Raw genomic sequence first — 22,598 nt, 5'->3', positions numbered from 1 at the left:
AGTGCTGAGATTACATAAGTGTACCACTATGCCTGACTTTTTTACCGTTTTACTAATGATAGCAGAATGCCTCGTGAGAAGCCTCTTCTACATAAAGTTTTTATGCTATGAAAAAATTAGGCTTACATTTTTTTCTTGATATAGTTGAAATTATGTGGTATAAGCCTAAATCTCTCAGTTTAATTATCATTTAGTAATTATTTAGCCCATCCAAGTTCATAGTATTATTTTTTACTCTAATAAAACTGTGTGGGGTATTTTGACAAGTTCATTAAAGTATATTAAATATATATATTTCTGAAAAATTTTGTACATAATTTTTTGAAAAATTATAATGTATCCAGAAGTGGTACATAAGTGCCATATTCTTATATTATTATTATTATTATTATTATTATTATTATTATTATTATTAGTTTGGTACCAGGAATCAAACTCACAAACTCGTGCTTGCCAGGCAGGCACTTACACTGCTGAGCTAAATCCCCAACCCAAATAGATTAGTTTTTAAACTGCTATCTTTTATTTGTTTCAGTGTCCCTGAATGAGGTTTCATTGCTAGTGGATACCACATATTTAAAGAGGTTTGGATTATGGAAAAGTGAAGATGATGACCACAGTAAAAGGAGTCATGCTATTCTTTTCCTCTGGGTGTCTTCAAATTATCTTCAGGAGATTCAGACCCAATTAGAAAACTCTATTTTAAGTCAGCAATGTGAGTATAAAATAATTTCTAAATTTCAGGATAAAAATTTTGTTCTAAAATAACTTATATAGAATGTAATTATTTCATTGAATTCAATTGAAATAATTTCATTGATTCAAAAATAATTTTACCCCTATATTATGTAAGATTTTGTTTATTCACTGAATTTCTCCTGATAATTTTATTGAAACAAATGAAATTATTTTCTAGAATAAATTGTTTAAAGAATACCTTTAGAAATTTTAAATGTTGTTTATCTAGAAAACAAAAAGTTGGTGTAGTAGTGTTTTTTAGTTGTTATCTTTGACTACCTTTTTATGTGTGTCTTGCCATTGTTTCATAATGAGATATGAGAATTTATTAATGATAGTTAAATAAAATATAAATTTCTTTACTAGCAGCATATGTTTTAGTTTCTAAAGAAATAAAAATCAGAATACTTGTATATCATGCCTGTAACACTGTATTGAATGCTTTTCTATATGCACGATAACCCTTATCTACCTATGTGCATCTTGAGATATTTCCCACACTGTTTAGTTTCTGATTCTTAATGGAGAAGGCTTAGAATTAGGCATAAGAAGTTAATAAGGAAAAAAATAAATTAGTTTTTTTATCTTTTGATCTTCTTATCTCCCTTTCTTGCATATTGCAGATATTTATTAGTGAGCTAAATTTTGTACCTTTATAATTCCTTATTTTCCTGTCTTAATTACTGCTAGTGGGAAAAGTCATGATTAACAACCAAAATGTTGGGGGAAATATAGAGAGCCATTTGTAATATGGGGGGAGATAATGTCTTTTGAGAGTATTTTGAAATGATTGATTAAAGAAGCTGAAGGTGATGTTTAACTGTAATACTTTCTTACTTGATAGATTTAATCACCGGAGGAGGCTAGAAAAAAGTAATTATTATTACATATACATTCATTAACAGGTGCTTACTATGGCTTATCAAATGCCAAGCATTGGAGATACAGCAGTCAGCACCATTGTGAAATTTCCATTCTAGTGCAGTAGAACAAGAACCTAAAAGTTATGAGTTGGGTTGTATGTTATGGGCCTATTTTCAGGTTTTAATTTGTCTGGATTATTACCTAACGTACAAAATACTTTGTTGGGTTTTATATCAGCCTTATTGTTATTCATAATTAATTATAATCTCTTTGAAAAATAATGAGTGATGCAAATTGGTTTATTTTTATTTCTTTTATAGCAAAATCCAGTGAATTCATTTTCCTTGAGCTAAACAGTCCCATTTCACAAAGGGATGAATTGAGATTGAAAGATATTATGTTGGAAATAAGTTCAACCAATGGAGATCTCGAGCTTTCTTCTCCATTGTCTTGGGTTCAGGCATTTCCTTTGTTTCAGAATCTTTCTTCAAAAGAAAGTTCTTTTATTCATTATTACTGTGCTTCAACTTGTTCTTTCCCTGCTGCTACTGAAGAAATGAAAATAAAATCACTATCTCAGGTTAGTACATGTTTAATATAATTGACAGGGGTAGACGGGTAAAATTTTTTTTACTTGCATTGGATTAATTGCAAAAAGCCGTGTTTTGTCAAAAGGGCATGGGAATCAAACTGAAAAAACTCTCCATGCCAGAGGTGGAAATTTTGTTCAACAAAATCAATATGGTAGTATGGGATTGTTACCAAAAAATATTATAACTATCCTTGAATCTGCACAGATAGAAATAGGTAATATGGTTAATGAATGATAAATGGTGCATAGGGACAGTTTTCTCTTACAAAGAATCTAGTTAATAAAAAAAGCAATAAAGGAAATACAAAACTATATAAGTATAGTTTTTATATTTATGATGATCACAGGTAGCATCCTCTGTTGGAGGCTAAATTTAATAGATGAAAATTTAAAGAGAAATATGATATATGCATGATCTTAAAGTCCTTTGTCCAAAATATTTGTTAATAACAAAAAAGAAGCTGGATGTGGTAGCACATGCCTATTATTTGAGCACTTGGGAACAGAGGCAGAATTATTGTGAGTTCAAGGCCAGTCTGAACTACATAGTGAGACCCTGTCTCAAAAAACAAAAATAAAAACAAAAAAAGGAAATAAATAACTTTCCAATGGAGAAACCTTACACCTCACCTTAACCAAATGAGCACTCCTCATATTGTCCACTGAGACCACTGCTTCATCTCTGTACTCTTCATCTTCCCAATAATATGAACCCCAATCCAATCATAAGAAAAGTGAGACAAACCCAGTTATAAAATAACTGACCAATAATCTTCTGAAATATCAAAGTTTTGATAGACAAGAAAAAACTGAGGAATTTTAAGATCCTATACAGAAAAAGTACATTTGAAGAAAATGAGTGAAATAAAAATAAAGTCTGTAGTGTAATTAATATTATTATAACAGTGTTAATTTCTTAGTTGTGACAATTATATTATGGTTGTATGTGATGTTAATATTAATCTGGGTAAAGTTTTGTTTTTTGCAATATTCTGTAAGTCTAAAATTATTTTGAAGCAATAATTTTAAAATACCACATTTATTTTTAAAGAAGATTGATCATATATAGGTAGCTTGTATCTTTGTCAAACACCTTACAAAGAAAAATTTTTATTATATAGCTATGACATACATATACATTGTTCATGAACACAAATACATATACAGGTATAGTGTGAAGCTCATTTTTTATTCAAAAGGCCCATAGAAAGCCATGTTAGTGTAAGGGTAGGTGTAAGACTTCATTCACCATTTTCCTTCTTTATAAATCATGTAAAATTGTTTTGCTTAATTATGTTGTATATACAAATTTTGTCTTTTCCATTTAATACTAGAATATGAATTTATAATACAAACTTAGCTTCTTTTAATATTAAATTTTGTTTTATTCTATTATTTACCACCTATTTTGATTATTTGAACTAAAGTTGTCAAATTGTTCTTTAAATGTAGCTCCCATACAGTATGAATAAAGTCCTATGAAAAAGAAAAAAGTTAATGTTTATGTATTTTTAAGGACACTTACTCCTTGTCATTTTCTTTCAGCTCTCAAATACAGATGTAGCCAAACCTACTTACACCTTCCTGCAGAAGCAAAGCAGTGGTTGCTACTCACTTTCTATCACATCAAATCCAGATGAAGAATGGCGGGAAGTCAGGCATCCTGGACCTGTTCAGAAGTATGTACTGTGTCGTTCCCTGTGTATGACTGGTAGACAAATTAGTAGTTTTTATTCATTCTGTACTTTTAATTAGTTTTACTTTCATGCTCATGATTAATGTTGGAAATAAACATTTTGTTTTGATTTTTAAAATGATCTTCTCATGTAGTTCAGGCTAGCTTTAACTTCCTCTATTGTCCAGGCTGGTCTTGAACTCCCTGTGATTGTCTTGCCTCAGCTTCGCTAGTGCTGGGATTATAGGGATGGACCACCCCCCTCCCTTTTTTTCATTTATGAGGAATTTAAAATTTATTAAGAAAACAGATGTTACTCATTTAATTTTATGCCACTAAGATAAAAGTGACACCCAAAATTTCACATGTGGTAAGATAAACTAAAATGTTTACTGAAAATATTTGAATGTCAGTTTGTGTTTTTGAAGAGTGTGCATTCCACATCTGAATAGATGATAGGAAAAATGAATTTTATTGTTAAAATGGACTGCAATTTTATACTTGGGAGTATATTAGAAGTTCTTTTTAAGAAATTGCTTCTTTGAATTTCATTTTTTATGTCTTCTCATGGTGGTAAGGCAAATAGAGTTCTCTTTTTTTTGTTGTTTCAAAGTAAATGAGAGCTTAGTATAGGAATATAACCAGTAAGATAAATGCTGTCAAGATAAATTAGCGAGAGGAAGGGCTGGGCGGGTCTGGGGCGCCTGCATCTGCCTCCCCGTGTGTCTCGAGGACTGTGGATATCTCAGCAAGCAGGCGAGAATCGCAGGTTCCAGAGGCCCTGTGGCCTGTGGTAAGCGCTCAGTGCACTCTGCCCCAAGCCCAAACTGTTCGGGACCCTCCAGGTTTCCCACCACAATGAAGTGGATAAGTGGGTTTGAGGCATCTATATCCGCCTCCCCATTCCAGCTGCGCTTGGAGAACTGTGGAGTTTCCAGCAAGCAGGTGGGTGCACACTATCCCCGGAGCCCGGCTTATTTGGGACGCCTGCACCGTCTGGGTGAAGAGGAAGAGCTGGGCGGATCTGGGGCGCCTGTGTCTGCCTCCCCATGTGTCTGGAGGACTGTGGATATCTCAGCAAGCAGGCGATCATCACCAGTTCCAGAGGCCCTGCGGCCTGCGGTAAGTGCTCAGTGCCCCAAGCCCAGAGTGTTTGGGACCCTCCAGGCTTCCAGGTGCAGTGAAGTGGATAAGTGGGTTTGAGACATCTACATCCGCCTCCCCATTCTGGCTGCACTTGGAGAACTGTGGAGCTTCCAGCTTATCTGGAACTGGAGCCCAGCTTATCTGGAACTACATACAGAGTTCTAAATAGGCAGAAGAGGGCCATTGGTTCTAGAGGCCCAGTGCTTGGGGGAACTGGGTGTCAGAGTCCCCAGAGCTGCGAACATAGAAGTGGATTTCCAACAGACCCTGAGGAAGCTTTCAAATAACACTTGAAACACAGAAAAATAGGAAAATGACAAAACGAAAGACCAAATTACAACCTCAAACCTTCATCCCATCTCAAGAAACCCTAGGAGCTATGTACATAGAAGAAAATATATGCCATTCACCTCAAATATTAACAAGCAACTCCAGGAAGCTTTAAAGGAATTTGAACCCGAAATAATCTCCCAGGTAAAAGAAAATATGATAAAAGAAATGAGAGAGATTCTGAATATATCTAAAGAAAACACAGTTAAAAAATTGGAGGAACTAAACAAAAAGATAGAATCCCTAGATGAGCAATATAAGAAACAAACAATACATAATGCAGATGCACAGAGATATACAGGAAATAAAAAACTTCACTGAAAGTTGTAAAAACCGCCTCAATGAAAGTGAAGATAGAATTTCAGACCTTGAAGACCGGATTGCAGCTAGTGAACAGGAAAGGAAAGGTCTTTTAAAAATAACAAGGAATCAGGAAATAACAATTCAACAACTGCAAGATGATGCAAAGAAAAATAACATAAAATTGTTAGGGATTAATGAAAAAGAAGGGGACAACATAAAGGATGCCAAGAGGATATTTAGAGAAGTAATAGCCGAAAATTTCCCAAGCATGAGATCAGAAACCAACATCAGGATCAGTGAAGCATATAGAACTCCAAATAGTCATAACCAAAATAAAACTACACCCAGACATATAATAATGACCATCCCAGAAATCCAACACAAGAATAGATTATTAAAAGCTGTCAGAGAGAAAAGACAGATCACTTATAAAGGAAAACCTATCAAAATCACAGCAGACTTGTTAGCACAAACAATAAAATCAAGAAGAGCATGGAGTGAAGTATTCCGGATTCTAAAGCAAAATGATTTCCAACCTAGACTGATGTACCCTCCAAAACTATCATTCAAAATTGATGGTGAAATACGATACTTCCATGACAAAGAACAGCTCCTGAACACCAAGCCAACCCTGCAAAAAATATTGAAAGACATTTTAGATACACAAAGGAGAAAACCACTAAGCAAAGCAGATAAACAGAACAGAAAGATAAAGATGCAACAGCAGAGAGATAACATGTCAACAATAAACCAGCATTTAACAGTTATAACCATTAATGTAAATGGTCTCAATGCACCAATCAAAAGAAACAGACTAGCAGAATTGGTCAAGAAACAAAATCCAACCATATGCTGTTTACAGGAAACCCATCTAACCCAGAAGGATACTCACAGACTGAAAGTCAAAGGATGGAAAACAGTACTTCATGCAGCAGGAATCCCCCCCTCCAAAAAAAGCAGGAGTAGCCATTCTGTTTGCAGACAACGTGAACTTTAAACCAACAATGACCATAAAGGACAAAGAAGGTTACTACATACTCGTTAGGGGAAAACTCCAAGAGGAAGAGATAACTATCTTAAATATATATGCACCAAACTCCAGAGCACCCAGTTATATAAAACAACTATTAACAGAAATGAAAACTCAAATTATCAGTAACACAATTGTAACAGGAGACCTTAATACGCCATTGACACCAAGGGACAGATCAACCAGACAGAAAATGAGCAAAGAAATAACAGAACTGAATCACACCTGCGAACAAATGGATTTGATAGACATATACAGAATGTTCCACCCAACAACATCAGAATACACATTCTTCTCAGCAGTACATGGATCATTCTCTAAAATAGACCATATATTAGCTCACAGAACATATTTAAACAAACGCAAAAGAGTTGAAATCATCCCTTGCATGTTATCGGATCATAGGGCTCTGAAATTAGAAATTAATGATAAAAGATACTTCAAAAATCCCACAAACACATGGAAACTGAATAACACACTCTTGAGTAATCAGTGGGTCACAGAAGAAATTAAAGAAGAAATTAAACAATACGTACAAGAAAATGAAAATGCAGATACAACTTACCGGAATCTGTGGGATGCAATGAAAGCCGTCCTCAGAGGAAAATTTATTGCACTGAGTTCCTACATCAGGAAAACAGAACGAATACAAATAAATAACCTGATGCTACACCTCAAACAGCTAGAAAAAGAAGAGCAAGTCAAGCCCAAAGCCAAAAGAAGAGAGGAAATTATAAAAATCAGAGCAGAAATCAATGCAATAAAGACTAAGAAAACAATCCAAAGAATCAACGAATCAAAGAGTTGGTTCTTTGAAAGAATAAATAAAAGCGATAAGCCCCTAGCCAACCTTATTAAAAAAGGGAAGAAAAAGCTCCAATTCATGCAGTAAGAAATGAAAAAGGTGAAATCGCTACAGACTCTACAGAAATACAGAAGATCATCAACACCTGTTTTGAAAACCTCTACTCTCAAAGGTTTGATAACACAGAAGAAATAGACAGATTCTTAGAAACATGAAGTACCAAAGCTAGATCAAGAGGATATAAAACTGTTGAATAACCCAATCTCTGCTAATGAAATTGAAAATGTAATTAAGTCCTTACCTACAAAGAATAGCCCAGGCCCAGATGGATTCACTGCAGAATTCTACAAGAAATACAAAGAAGACCTAATGCCGACACTCCTCAAACTATTCAATGAAACTGAAAGGGAAGCAATCCTTCCTAAGTCATGCCTGGAAGCAAATATTACTCTAGTACCAACCTGAGAAAGACCCAACTAAAAAAGAGAACTATAGACCGATCTCCCTAATGAACACAGATGCAAAAATCCTCAATAAAATATTGGCAAATAGGATGCAGCAAATCATCAAGAATATTATACACCTTGACCAAGTGGGATTCATCCCAGGAATGCAGGGATGGTTCAACATATGTAAATCAATAAATGTAATCCACCATATCAATAAAGCCAAAAATAAGAATCACATGATCATTTCTATAGATGCAGAAAAAGCCTTCGATAAGGTCCAACATTCATTCATGATAAGAACTTTATAGAAAATTGGCATAGATGGTCTTTACCTCAATATAATAAAGGCCATTTATGACAAATCAACAGCCAGCATCATATTAAATGGCCAAAAATTGAAAGCCTTTACTTTAAAATCAGGCACAAGACAAGGATGTCCTTTATCACCACTCCTATTTAATATAGTACTGGAAGTACTAGCCAGAGCAATTAGACAAGAGAGAGAAATAAAAGGGGTAAAGATAGGTAAAGAAGAAGTTAAATTATCATTGTTTGCAGATGACATGATACTCTACATAGAAGACCCCTAAACTCCATTGAAAGACTCTTAGGTATAATAAATTCAGTAATGTAGCTGGATACAAAATCAATACTTAGAAATCAATAGCATTCCTATACACTAACAACAAAATCACAGAGAGGGAAATAAGAGAAACCACACTCTTCACATTAGCAAGCAAAAAAATGAAATATTTAGGAATAACTCTTACGAAAGAAGTGAAAGACCTATACAGGGAAAATTATAATACACTGAAAAATGAAATTGAAGATGATCTCACAAAATGAAAAGACATTCCTTGCTCATGGATAGGAAGAACAAACATTGTGAAGATGGCCATTCTCCCAAAACTGTTATACAGATTCAATGCAATCCCAATAAAAATGCCATCAACATACCTTATAAATCTAGAGAAATCACTCCTAAATTTCATCTGGAACCAGAAGAGACCTAGAAGAGCAAAGGCAATTCTAAGCAGCAAAGGCAAGGCAGGAGGCATCACAGTCCCTGACTTGAAGTTATATTACAAAGCAGCAGTAGTAAAATCAACAATGTACTGGAATCAAAACAGAGCCAAAGATCAATGGAATAGATTAGAAGATACAACCACTACTACAAACACACTCAACCACCTTATCTTTGATAAAGGAGCCAAGCAGGTTCATTGGAACAACGACAGTCTCTTTAATAAATGGTGCTGGAAAAACTGGCTCTCCATCTGCCAAAAACTAAAGCTAGACCCATGTCTATCACCATGTACTAAATTTAAATCTAAATGGGTCAAAGAGCTGAATATTAAAACAGAAACACTAAATCTATGGGAAGACAAATTGGGTAGAAACCTTGAAGACATAAGGGTAGGTAGAGAATTCATGAACAGGACTCAAACCACATGGGAAATACTTCCCAGAATCAATAACTGGGACCACTCTTATTAAAAAGTTTCTGCATGTCAAAAGAAATCTCCAGCATAGTGAAAAGAAAACCCACAAACTGGGAAAAGATTTTAGTGAACTCCCTCTCAGACAAGGGACTCTTGTCTATAACATATAAAGAATTAAAAAAACTCAGACCCCCAGAATTCAAAGATCCAATCCAAAAATGCGCATCTGAGATGAATATGCACTTCTCAGATGAAGATACAAATGGCAAGTAAATACATGAAAAAATGTTCATCATCATTGGTCTTTAGAGAAATGCAAATTAAAACCACACTGAGATTGCATCTCCCTCCTGAAAGAATGGCCAGGGTCAAGAAAACCAACGACAATAAATGCTGGAGAGGCTTTGGGGAAAAAGGAACTCTCCTACACTGTTGGTGGGAGTGTAGACTGGTACAACCTTTGTGGAAGTCAGTCAGGAGATTTCTCAAAAAGCTGGGATTGGAAGTCCCATTTTTTCCAGCTATTCCACTTCTAGGCATATTCCCAGAAGAACTGAAAGCATCATACCACAGTGATATATGTGCACCTATGTTTATAGCAGCACAATTTGTAATTGCCAGATCTTGGAAATAAGCTAAGTGTCCATCAACTGAGGAATGGATAAAAAAGTTGTGGTATTTCTATTCAATTCAACTTTATAATACCTATTACTCAGCTATAAAGAAGGATCACATTGAGATATTTATCAATAAATGGGCGCAGCTTGAGACCATACTCATAAGTGAAATCAATCTCGCATGTGTGAATACTGGTTTCCCTAATATAAGTAATGATTCAAATATATAAAGTATGTGGTAATCATGATTCCCCATTATGTGGCCTTGAAGCCTTATAAAGTTTTCACTTATTAATTGGAATGGCTTTATTGTGGGCTTCTTGATATGGAAATATTTGAAGCTATAGTATATGAAGTTATATTCAAATATTTGAAGGAAAAAGACAGACTCTGTGGTAATTACTATTAAGTCAGGTTATTTGGTGGTGAAGCACTAGGTTGCTGAAACAATCATACTTTGACCTGTATTGTTATGTTGTTATGTCCTCTTTTATCTCAATCTATCCCTTTTTCATTAAAAAATTATTTAGTTATTTTTAATGGGTCTTTTTAATTAAGGGGAAAAATTAAAAAAATTAGCAGGATATATTATAGTAACTTTTTTGATTTCCTATTAACTCGATTTGAAGTCTTGTAATACTCCCACTATCTTGTTTTGACTGATTAGACTGTGTTCCGTTCTGTATGATAGTATCAAGTTTGAGAGTATAGGCAACTACTTTGAAGGCAATAAGATTCACTAAGATGCCCATTCTGGTTTGACTGTTATCTCCTTTGGAAGTCCTGTAATGTTTACAATGTTTAAGTTTTATTGGTCTTGTTCTCTACTGTTTTGTTCAACTTTATAATACCTAATGAGATAGACAATTCTTTTTAAGGAAGCAAGAGGCATTATGGTAACCATTGTTGATAACCTTGTACTCTGTTTTTACATCATATACTATTTCTGTCCTTGGTTTTGCCATATTTAACTTTATTCTCTTCCAAAAACAAAAGTAATAAGAACTAAGGAGTAATAAAACCCAAAATGTGTAAATTTTGTTGTAAAAAAGAGAAGGAAAAAAAGTGCTCTAAAGGATACAACTGCAAGTGTGTTTAGAGGTGTTAAATAGCTGACCATATTAATGTTTTTGTTTGGATCATTGAACACAACTGTTTGCAGTCTCTCTGTTTGAATGTCCACTTTGTATGCTTTGATACTGTGACTTGAGCAACTATCTCTGAGATGATAATGTGTAATCTATTAACTGGTGATTTCTTACTGTTTTTTTTTTTTTTTTTTTTTGTAGTTCTGTATTACTTGTACCCTTACATCACTTTGTTTTGTTTTGTTTTTTCTCTTTTTCCTTTTAAATTAAAAAAAAAGATAAATTAGCAGTTAGAATTTTCCATTTTGGCTGGGCACGCTGACAAATGCCTATAATCCCAGCACTCAGCGGTCTTAGGCAAATGAGTCACTACAAGTTTGAGGCCATCTTGGGCTACATGGTAAGTTCAAGCCCATCCTGCAGCACATTGTGAGATACTCTCTCAAAAAACCAGAAAAAGAGTAAGAAGTTTCCATTTTGTGGTTAGATTTAAATGCTTTGATATCAAGATTAAGTCAATTGTGGGTGATGTCCTTAACTTTTCTGGTGTATGAAATGCATTCTACATTTTTATTATTACTAGATTTGCCAATCAAATACCACCCAGACTATTCCAGAATTGTGGCCTCAAATGCATGGCTGATCTTATTTCTAAGCTTTAAGGAGAGTGCCAGAAAAATGCCTATGAGTTGTCATCCGCCCTCCGACAACTTTCTGGTTGTGATCTAAGTGTTTTTATTCTTAGTAGCCTCTTAAATCTTACACATTAAGCACTTTCTCATGGAAAACTTGCCTCATGTTATTCCTTCATTGAGCAACTGTGTACCACTAGAAAGCAAGCACACTGCTGGCTTTTCTGAATGGAAAGAAATTAATCTTGGGAATTTAACCTTAAAATCAGAAAAATTACTATCAGTGTTGAAAGTTTAAAATTATTCAGAAGAAAGATACTCCCAGTGGGATTATAATTGTGAGATAAAGTGTACTGAATAGACAAATACAGTATTAAAAGTAACATTGAGATAATAGTCTATTAAGACTGTCCTACATTGTGATGATTGGAAGGAAAATTACAATATATAGTATGAGTACCATAGTGGCTTTTGAAAATGATGAAAAATATAATTGTGTGTGTCCTGTCTAGTATTTTTTACTCTATAGATTTTAGTTATATTGAATACTGCCAAGTTATTGTTTCATATAGAAATTTCTTAGATGCTGAACTTTTCACTACTAACATACTTTAACTTTATTTTTACTTTTTTAAAGGTTGATTGTATATCCTCCACCACCTACTAAGGGAGGACTAGGAGTAACTAGTGAAGATTTGGAGTGTTTAGAAGAAGGAGAGTTTCTTAATGATGTAATCATTGATTTTTACCTGAAGTATGTATAATGTTATCTTTTCACTTCTCTTATGTATTTTACTGTAGAACTTTTAAAATGTCTGAGTTATTTTACCTTTAGTTAAAGTAACCTACCAAGATCTCAGATAAGGAAAATTTTTTTGTCAACTAGAATTTTATTAAAACTTAACTAACTCAATTTCAATTCTTTCTTTGCATGTTACAGTATGCCAGAATAGCAAATGCTTTTCTATCTGTTTTACTTTGTATATGTTGGTTTTTGATTTGTGCTTATATTACCACAATAATACAGTGGTTAAAGAAATAATTTTTTATCCTACAGGTTTTAGTTATGTTGAATACTACTGCCAAGTTACTGTTTCATATAAGAAATTTCTTAGGTGCTGGACTTTTCACTACTAATACACTTTAACTTTGTTTTTATTTGTTTAAAGGTTGATTGTATACTTAGTACTCAACTGCTTTGAAACTAGTGAGATTTAGTGTTGAATTCTGACATGAAAATTTTGTCCCAGACTTTGTTCTTTGTTTGATACTTAACACACAAGCCAGAACTTGTTGGTTTTGTTTGCCTCAAGACTTACTGTCCTTACCAGCCAAAACAATTTTTTTGGTACAAGTCAAGCTTTCTAGAACCAATTAACGGGTACTGTGGTACTACTGCACATGATTACAAAGCACTTTGGGAACTGAAATGAGGCAACTTTGTTTAGTTATCTATTGTGGGAGCTGAAATGAGGCAACTTTATTTAGTTTTCTATTGTATCTTTAAACACTATAATGGTTAACTGCCATTTAAAAAATCCACATCAAAATTCCATCCCATCCCCAATTTGTTGAATAGGAGAATCTGAAGGAATAGATATGAAAGATTTTTATAAGCTTTGTAAAATAAAAGGTTTAATTCTGCTCTGTATTCCTAGACCTAAGTTTCTAACACTTGACTAAGATATCTCCTAATTATTTTGCAGATCTCTCCCAAACCAAATTTAATATCATCTTACCTAGGCATTATTGTTTTACTGTTATACTAGTTTTATTCCAGTCATATTTAGAATCTCCCATATGATTTGTAGAAACTGTAGATTTTAATCTCTTGAAATTCAATTTGGGTCTTCTTTATATCTTCCATGTCTCTAACTTTTTTGAACATATGAAGTATAGTTACCATAACTATTTTAATGTCCCTTTCTTCATGCTGTACCTAACAGCTGTATCATTTCTGGGTTGGCTTCAGTTCACTGATTTTTTTTTCTTCTATTATAAGTAATTTTTTAAACTTCTTTTCATATCTGTAATTTTTTATTAGGTGTTAGTATTTTTTAACTTATATTAAGTATGTTTCAGTTTTGTTCTGGGACACAAACCAGTTAGTTATTTGGACACAGTTTAGTGCTTTCAAGTGTCTTGTTTTAGGATTTGTTAATAAGACCAACAAATTAATTCCCACTGTTGGGAAGTATTATTTATGTCTCAGTACTCTATCCAATGTGTTATGAATTACAAGGTTTTCCATTCTGACTACTAGGAATACATATACTGTTCCTTATTTTTGTGGATTTGGGTAATCATTTTGGGTAATTCTTTCCCAGCTTGTGTATTTTCTTCATATACACACAGTGTTTAGTACTCTAAATATTTGAAGAAGACTGTATAGATGTCCAAAGTTTTTTTTCTGTTCAACTCTTGCCAGTATTATGGTTATCAAACTAGCTACTCAGTTATTCTTTTTTAAACAGGCAATTACAAAGTCATTTTGAAACCTGTATAAATGATTTAGAAAACTCCCTAATTATGAGGTGTTTACTCACTAAATTATTTAATTATAAGGTTATATTGAAGAATTGTTCTGGTATTAGAATAAGAAATTAGGGATTCATCACATTTAAATGACTAAAATTTTCTAGATTTATTTGTGAACATCATAGTTTCAGTGTTAGATTTGTTCATGTGATTACTTGATTACTTTTGTCTATCTTCGCTTATTTGAATCGTGAATTCAGTTTGTCGCCTCCAATGTTTTGTCTTTAGAGGTGGTGTTTGGTACATATTAGAAATTTGACAGATGTTATGAATGAGTAGACAATTTCTTTCTTTCTTGCTTGCTTTTTTCTTTTGGTCTTTTGGAAACAGGGTCTCTCTATGAAGTTCAGGCTGGTCTTGAGCTCACTCTGTAGCCCAGGCTAATCTCGAATTTACAATGATCCTCCTGTCTCAGCCTCCCAAGTGCTGGGATTACAGGAAAGTGCCATCACGCCTGGCTGAGTAGGCAATTTCTGCTTTAAATAATCTTTTTTGTTTTATTTTTTGCCCTTTGCAAAAGAGGCCTTGCCTTTATTTTTTGTTGTTTAAGGAAAGGCTACAAATCTAAGAGGCATGGAAATAACAGATTGTTTTAGAGAGATTTTATGTGACAAGAGAAAAAGACAATGTCATCCATTCAACTTTTTTTTTTAGAACCTTCTGAGAATTGTGTAGAGAAATCAATTATAGAATAACCAATAGTTCCTAGAGCTGTTGTTCCTTAAAACAGAAAGTATTCAAAACCAGAAAACCCCTCAAAATTCATTAGCCTGATTATCAATTTTACAAAATGTGAACCATAGAGTCAGAAGAAAACAACTCCCAAGTGGGAGGGAACAGGCTTTCCCAGTGAACCAAAGCCTCTTTTTTTTTTTTTTTTCAGGCCTGCCTGCCTGCCTTTCTATCTATCTATCTACCTATCTTTCTTTCTTTCTTTCTTTCTTTCTTTCTTTCTTTGTCTGTCTTTCTATCTTTCTGTCTTTCTTTTGTTTGCTTTAAATAATCTTGATGGGAAACTAAGAACAAACTGAAAGCTGAAATCAAAGAAAATGCACAATTTCTTTGAATCTAATTGTATATAACAGTGATTTCCAGAACGTGTAAGATAAAGCCAGATGAAACTTAAAAATAACATTGTGGGATTGCTACTTTATAGGTATCTTATATTGGAGAAGGCATCAGATGAACTTGTTGAACGAAGTCACATTTTCAGTAGCTTTTTCTATAAATGCTTGACAAGAAAGGAAAATAATTTAACAGAAGATAATCCAGATCTTTCGTAAGTTAATTCTCTGATGTACTTAAATTTTAAGAGAAAATAACAAAAAAGAGAAAATGTACTATATTGATGCTCCTAGTAAAGTGGCTTCTTTTTGGTATCACCTAGAGTGCAGTATTATCACTTGCTCAGGTCCTGGGTCTTTTTGCTGTGAGAGAGAGCCTGTGGTATCTTTTCACTATTCCCTTTCTGTGACAGGGAAGCTGACTCTTGCAGGCCATGTTTTTGCGTTTCTGTCTTGTATGGAACTGAAAGAAGTAGGACAAAGCATAAAAAAGCCAGGCTGTTCTTTTCCCTCTTTCTTCCTTGATTTTTTCAGAGCCTGTGTTTCCTCTGAGTCCATTTCTCACTGGAAACACCTGCTAGACTTCCAGTTTTCATCTGGGGGTACCTTTGTTCTCCACCTTAGCTGTACAGCAGTTTCCTACTTTCTTAACCTTTGTTGCTTCAGGGCCATTTTGTTTTGTTTTTTTTGTACTTTTTCTTCCACCACTCTAGTTCACATACATCGTATTCTATGGGTTATAAAGATACAGAGTGTCTTTTGTTTTCCTGTTTTGGTCCTTGCTGTCATACTACTATTTAACTAAAAAGACGTAACTTTATAAAAAAATACCATATTTGTTTGTAACAATATAGCAGAATTTCTGCACACGTTTAAGTAATAGTAAAAGCTGTAGTGAAGTATTTAGGGACAGGTGAAAGGAGGAAGTGACTTCTTAGTAATAACTCAGATACTTGCTGCAGCATAGTGATTTTCACCCCTTTGCCCAGTTTGCTGTATAAGATACAGCCGAAACAATTTATATTTTTTTAAAAAGCCAAGATAAACGTCTGTCTGTAGTTTAAAAGGTACATTTACGCACATTATTTCACTTTTTTCCTTTTTTAACAGTTTACTTAGATACATAGGGCTTATAAATTGTATCTTTTTTGATGGGGAAACAATAATAAGGTTTAAATAATTTGACTACAGGCACATAACTTGTGAGTGACATAACTGGATGGTATTTAAATCCTTACCATTTAATATCTAGTGTTTTCAGTGTGTTAGACTTGCCTTAGCAGTGGCTATGAGGTTTTTTTCATCCCATTAAAACAAACAATAATAAAATAGATGATTAGATAGATAAGTTGATTGAATTTGTTACATTGTTGGAGAAAGAAGGTAGGAATAGGGTGAATACAAATAGAGAATAACAGGAGGCTCTATTAATAGTTATTATGGGTAATTGGAATTGGCCTAGAGAAATATGGATATATAGTCAGTTTTATTTTTAATGTCTGTATTGGTCTGGAACTTGTGCTGATGCACAGGGCCTGGCAGGATCTACAAATAGAAAATCATGGTTACCTCTGGCACACAGTAAGCTCAAGGGGCCCCTAATAATGTCCTTGCTCAGCTCAAAGTAGTTATAGATGTGACCACTTTGACCTTTGTCTGTAATTTGTTTGGTGGTATGGTGGGAGAGAATGTAGTTGCTTCCTCTGGAGAACAAAAAAGTTAAAACCTCTAATAGCCAAACTTAGGTTGAAGTCACCCACAACAAAAGAATTCCAGTTAAAAACATCCCTGTTTTTGGCAAGTGATCATGAGACAGCAACAAATCTTTTGATTTAAGACCTGTTCATTCTGCCTAAGGATCCTGCCCCATCTTCCCTAAAATACTTAGAATGTATAGACCTTCTGTCACTTTCTTAATTAAAGCTGAAGGTCTTCAGTATGCCAGAACAGTCTTGTCAATATTGCAGCTCTAAACATACCATTTTTAAACAATACAAGTGTTCCCAAAGAGCTACAAGGTGCTATATGAACCAGGAAAATTCATTATATACTGCAAACATGTATCAAGGGAAAAAAAGATCTGGGAAAAGATATTCTTTTCTTCCTTTTTTTTTTGTATTGGGGATGGAACTCATGACCTTGAACTTGCCAGGCAGGTGCTTATGGTAAGCTAAATCCCCAGCCCTAGGAAAAGATTTTCTTTAGATAATCACATTTGCTGCCCAAGAGCTCTTTTTCATGCTCTAAACTCTTATTAAAAACCCCAGTGTTTCATCTTAACTATAGGATTCTTGTTTTGGAAACTTATTCACTATCCAGTTGGCAGCATACCCTGCTAAATACTGTAAACTCTTCTTTTTTTTTAGGGGGCAGGAGAGAGCGAGAAAGAGATAGACAAATTGAATGACAATTTTAAAAATAATATAATATTATTATGATAATATAGAAGGGAAAGATTTATTAAATGAATTTGATATTTAACATTTTTGGTACCTATAATGAGATGCCACAGAGAATTTATAATGAGAAACACAAAATACATAAGCAAACAAATATCGTACTTATAGAGATAGTAAAGTGATACTGGAAAATAGCACGATTTTCTGTTTCTTATTATAAGCTCTTTATGAGGCCAAGAACTTCATCTATCTTATTTCCACTTTATCTCTAATGCCTTACTGGGTATTTGGAACATACCAGGGACTCAAAATACAAGATTGTAATTGAGCTGTCAGTGATTCGTTTCTGGTATGTCAGCGAAGTGAATATCTGTAACTGAGTACCTAGAGAACTGTTAAGATAAATATTATATATGTTTCGGTTTTTTGAGACAGGGTCTGCTGTATGGTTCAGGCTGGCCTTGAACTCATAGCAGTCCTCCCAAGTGCTGGGATTACAGGTGTACTATGCCTGGTGAGAATGTTAAGATATTTAACTGGGACTTTTATATTTAGTTAAGAACTGAGAACATATGTGTTGGGCCCTCATATTCTCTATCTTCCCTGTACTACTCTCTAGCTAACATATTACCAAATAAAATTATCACTAGACAGGATCTGGAAAGCTGAGATATAAAATTTAACCCACCCTAAATCTATAATGGGATTGCAAGCTCATTGACTATTGTGGAAAAGAATTTTCAGATTATATTATTAAGCACAAAAAAAGTTTATGAGACAATTTTTTAAGTATATTTTCTAGTATAGAGTATAGGCACTCAAAGAAATGAGACACATTATTTCCTGGAACAGGGAATGCTTCTCTTGACTGGTGCAGAAACCCTGGGTAGCCCACCCGTATTATAGGGATGAGCCCAGTTGTTTTGTTTTGTTGTTTTTAGAAAGGTAATTTAAACATTTTTTGGATAGTTTCAACCTGTTCCTTTATTTTAGGACGAAGTTCCTGCTCTTTACTTTGTTAATTAAATCAGTTTGTGAGCTTTCAATATTCCTATGAAATGTTGAGTGTGATATGTCTGGAAGGAAAGGAACCTAAATTTTACCAAGGAAATGCTGACATGTATTTCCTTGGGTAACTTCAACTGAGGTCCAGAAGTTGCAGTCTTCTTAAAAATACAATTTTTATGATTTCGTTGTCTCTTTCTTACCTATCTTTGGTTTCTTCTGTCCTATCTCAAAATTAACATAATCAAAAAGCCTACCAAACACTAAATAATAAAAGAAATAAAGCAAGGTTATCTATCCTTAACATTCTTGAATAGAAAATAAGTTCATAGTCTATGCAGTCATTGAAAATAATTGTTTTTAATCCTTACAATTTAGGTCATTTAAAATGAGAAAATTCAATAAACTTTTGACTTTCGATTAATCTTTCAAATGGTATCTAAACTATGTCACATCTTTTTCACTCATTCTGGATCTTTCTCTCCTCTCATATTTACCCCATGTGGTTTTAGTCAGACAGTATTCAGATGAACAAGGATAGGGCCAAGATGTTTGTTTCCTGTATTGCTTTGTATAGAAGTATATGTAAACAATTGTTTGTTTTCTTCTCTATATAAACAAGATTCCTTCTAAGGCACTGAGCCAGAAGTCACGTATTACCTCCTTTATGCCCCTGTTAACTGTCGTTTTCTTTCTAAATCTTTTTCTTTTTTAAATATCTTAACTTAGTTTACTATAATTCCCTTAATATAGATAACACAAAAAGAAACTATCATGTATGCGTGTGTGTGTGTGTGTGTGTATGCTCTCTCTTCTAGGTAGCCATTTAGGGTTGTTTAACATAATTCCTTTGTACCTTTGTAACACTTGTATTTTAGTTATTGTTGACTTTTCTGCCTTCCTCATCTTACAAATTATTTTAAAGCAGTGTAGATTTTTTTATTATTTATTTTTAGGAACCTAATAAACACTTGTTGAAGAAATAAAAGGAAGAAGGAATGAGTGGTGGGCACACTTAGCCCTGTCTGATTGTTGCTTTGTGTTTGAAAGGAGATGAGTTTCATGAAATCTTAAGCGAAAAGCTGATATAGGAGAGTTTTAACTCCAAGCCAGTCTAGACTACATCTCAAGTGTTCAAGGCCAGCCTGGATTATATAGTAAGACGGTATCTCAAAACAAAACACGAAGACCCTGAAAAACCAGCAACAACAGCAACAAAAAATAGTTAACAAAGAATAACTCAGATCAAAGAAGCCTCATTTTTGTCTCCTTGATTAAGATTTAGCACCTACTTTATCACAAATACTATGTGGTCCTTTGTATGCTTTGATACTGTGACTTGAGCAACTATCTCTAAGATGATAATGTGTAATCTATTAACTGGTGATTTCTTACTGTTTTTTTGTAGTTCTGTATTACTGTACCCTTACACCGCTTTGTTTTGTTTTGTTTTTTTCTCTTTTTCCTTTTAAATAAATTAAAAAAAAAACAACAAATACTATGTGGTCAGTGGAGCTATGCAGAATAAATATAGATATGTTTTTACTCAGTTTCTGAGGCACTTTAGAATCTACAAGGTATTTAATAAATTTGTCTTCTCTCTTTTATTATTTTTAGTGACTGAATTTAAGAATAATTAAGAGTTAATAAAAGGATCTATTTTTAATGTTAAATTATATATTTTGAAAATAAGTAAACATAATATTTTCAGCCTGATGAAAAGGACTGTTGATGTTATCTTAAATTTTTAATAAATCATCTACCTTTTGTATTCTTAGAATGGCACAAAGAAGACATAAAAGAGTGAGAACATGGACTCGACATATAAACATTTTTAATAAAGATTACATCTTTGTACCTGTAAATGAGTCGTGAGTATTTTTGATTATTTAAAAACAAATGGGGAAGAAGGGTTGGGACTATATTTCAGTGGCACAGTGTCTGCCTGGCAAGTACAAGGTCCTGAGTTCAGTTCGTGGCACCAAAAATAAATAAATAATAAACAAAATAACAAATTAGAGTTCAGAAAAAATATTTGTTGTGTTTGTAGGCTAATAATCAGTAATAAATATGGGTACATAAATCCAAAGCATTATTTTTAAGTTTTTATGGAAATTATCAAAATAGTCATTTATCTTGGAATTTAGTTTGGCAATGTTTATACTGTAAATAGAATGAAAAAAAATAAAATGAAAATTGTTAGAAGACTGTCATGATTTGTGACACAAATTTTTTTAATTCAAGAAAAAATTTTTGTAGATTAAAACTACAAAATATTTAGGGTGAATATTCAAATATTTAAGAGAATAAACTATTCATGAAGATGATAGTGGTCTGGGTATGGGTAGCACACACCTATAATCCCAGCACGAGAGAGGCTTACACAGAGTCCTGTGAGTTTGGGACCACCCTGGGCTGCAAAGTGATTTTAAGACTAGCCTGAACTGCATAGTGAAACCCTCTCTCAGAAAAAAGCCAACAAAAACAAAGACGATACTATGTATATTTATCAAAGCAAGTCCTCAAAACATTGTCGGTGTGAAAATAGTTTGAATTGTTCATATTGTACTTTAAATCATTTTACTTATAGCTTTGGTAACTTTGACTATTTAGTTTTAAAGAGAAAAAAATTAAAAATAATAAAACTGAGTTTCAAAACAGATTAATAAGTGAGTAAAAATAATATATTGCTTATTATATTCATAATAGTTGTTTGCAGAACAAGATGTAGCACAAACCTCTCTTTTCAGTAAATTAAAAGATACTAGCTGTATAACTATCTTAATTATCGTGTGTGTGTGTACATATATATGTTTTATATATATATAAATATGTGTTTTCCTTTTTCCTTCCTTCCTTCCTTTGCCCTTCCCCCCATCACAGTGTCTTCTTTTCTTTTGGAAAGTTTCTTTCCTATTCCCAATATATTTTGTACATTTTAAATCTTATTTACTCTTTCAGTTTCTCACATTAGTGAGACAGTACATGTTTACACATGAGGGTCTAATTTATTTCACTTACAAGTATAGTCTCAAGTTGTATCCATTTACCTATAAAAGTCTCAGGTTTATCCTTTATGGCTGAGTAGTATTTTATTACATTACAAAAAGAAGACACGCCTTTTTACCCATCCCTCAGTTAATTGTCAGTTGGGTTGTTTCTAAGATTTAGCTAGTACAAATTGTGCTGCTGTAAACATGGGTGCACATATATCACTATGGTGTGATGTTTTTAATTCTTCTGGGTAGATACCCAGAAGGGAAATAGCTGGGTCGAATGGCATCTCTAAACCATAGATTTAATAACCCAATTCAGTAGTGAAGCTGGATACAAAGTCAGCACTAGAAAATCAGTAGCAATCCTTACACAAGCAGCAAACTCACACAGAAAAATAAGGGAAACACCCTTTACAATAGCATCAAAAAATGAAAGGAATCAATCTAATAAAAGAAGTAAAAGATCTGTACATTGAAAACTACAGTACTCTGAAAAACAAAGAGATTAAAGAAGATATCAGAAAGTGGAAAGATATCCCTTGCTCATGGATAAGAAAGAACCAACGTAATGAAAATGGTCCTACTCCCAAACCTGTTATACAGATTTAATGCAATCTCAATCAAAATACTATTAGTATATCTCAAAGAACTAGGGAAAATATTCCTAAAACTCATTGGGAACTAGAAGAGACCTAGGACGCAAAACTAATTCTGGGCATTAGATTACTATGATAAAGCTACTATGATAAAATCAACATGGTGCTAGTAAAACAGACTTGAGGCTCAGTGGAGCAGCACAGAAGATGCAGATGCAACTCCAAACACCCTTAGTCACCTTATAAGGGGCTAACCACGTTCACTGGTAGAAAGTTAGCCTCTTTAGTA

At 33.5% G+C, this 22,598-nt stretch overlaps 1 protein-coding gene across 10 annotated transcripts in view; it reads left to right on the top strand.

Moving 5' to 3' along the window:
* Nucleotides 1-22,598, top strand: part of Senp7 (SUMO specific peptidase 7) — a 202,390-nt gene that overhangs the window by 173,043 nt on the left and 6,749 nt on the right. For 9 of the 10 annotated variants that reach the window (XM_063224873.1, XM_063224875.1, XM_063224882.1 and 6 more), the window contains 6 exons: nt 536-715; nt 1,923-2,182; nt 3,740-3,873; nt 12,349-12,465; nt 15,406-15,528; nt 20,496-20,588. In XM_063224873.1, the coding sequence (XP_063080943.1) occupies nt 536-715; nt 1,923-2,182; nt 3,740-3,873; nt 12,349-12,465; nt 15,406-15,528; nt 20,496-20,588 (907 nt within the window). The remainder of the gene's footprint in view (nt 1-535; nt 716-1,922; nt 2,183-3,739; nt 3,874-12,348; nt 12,466-15,405; nt 15,529-20,495; nt 20,589-22,598) is intronic. The other variant, XM_063224874.1, reaches the window with a different exon arrangement.

Source organism: Cavia porcellus, unplaced genomic scaffold (assembly GCF_034190915.1).
Source record: "Cavia porcellus strain 051 isolate PalLab524CR breed Dunkin Hartley unplaced genomic scaffold, mCavPor4.1 scaffold_15, whole genome shotgun sequence".
In the NCBI taxonomy this organism is placed as follows: Eukaryota; Metazoa; Chordata; class Mammalia; order Rodentia; family Caviidae; genus Cavia; species Cavia porcellus.
The sequence above is the reverse complement of the archived record's forward strand: the minus strand, read 5'-3'. Positions and strand labels throughout refer to the sequence as shown.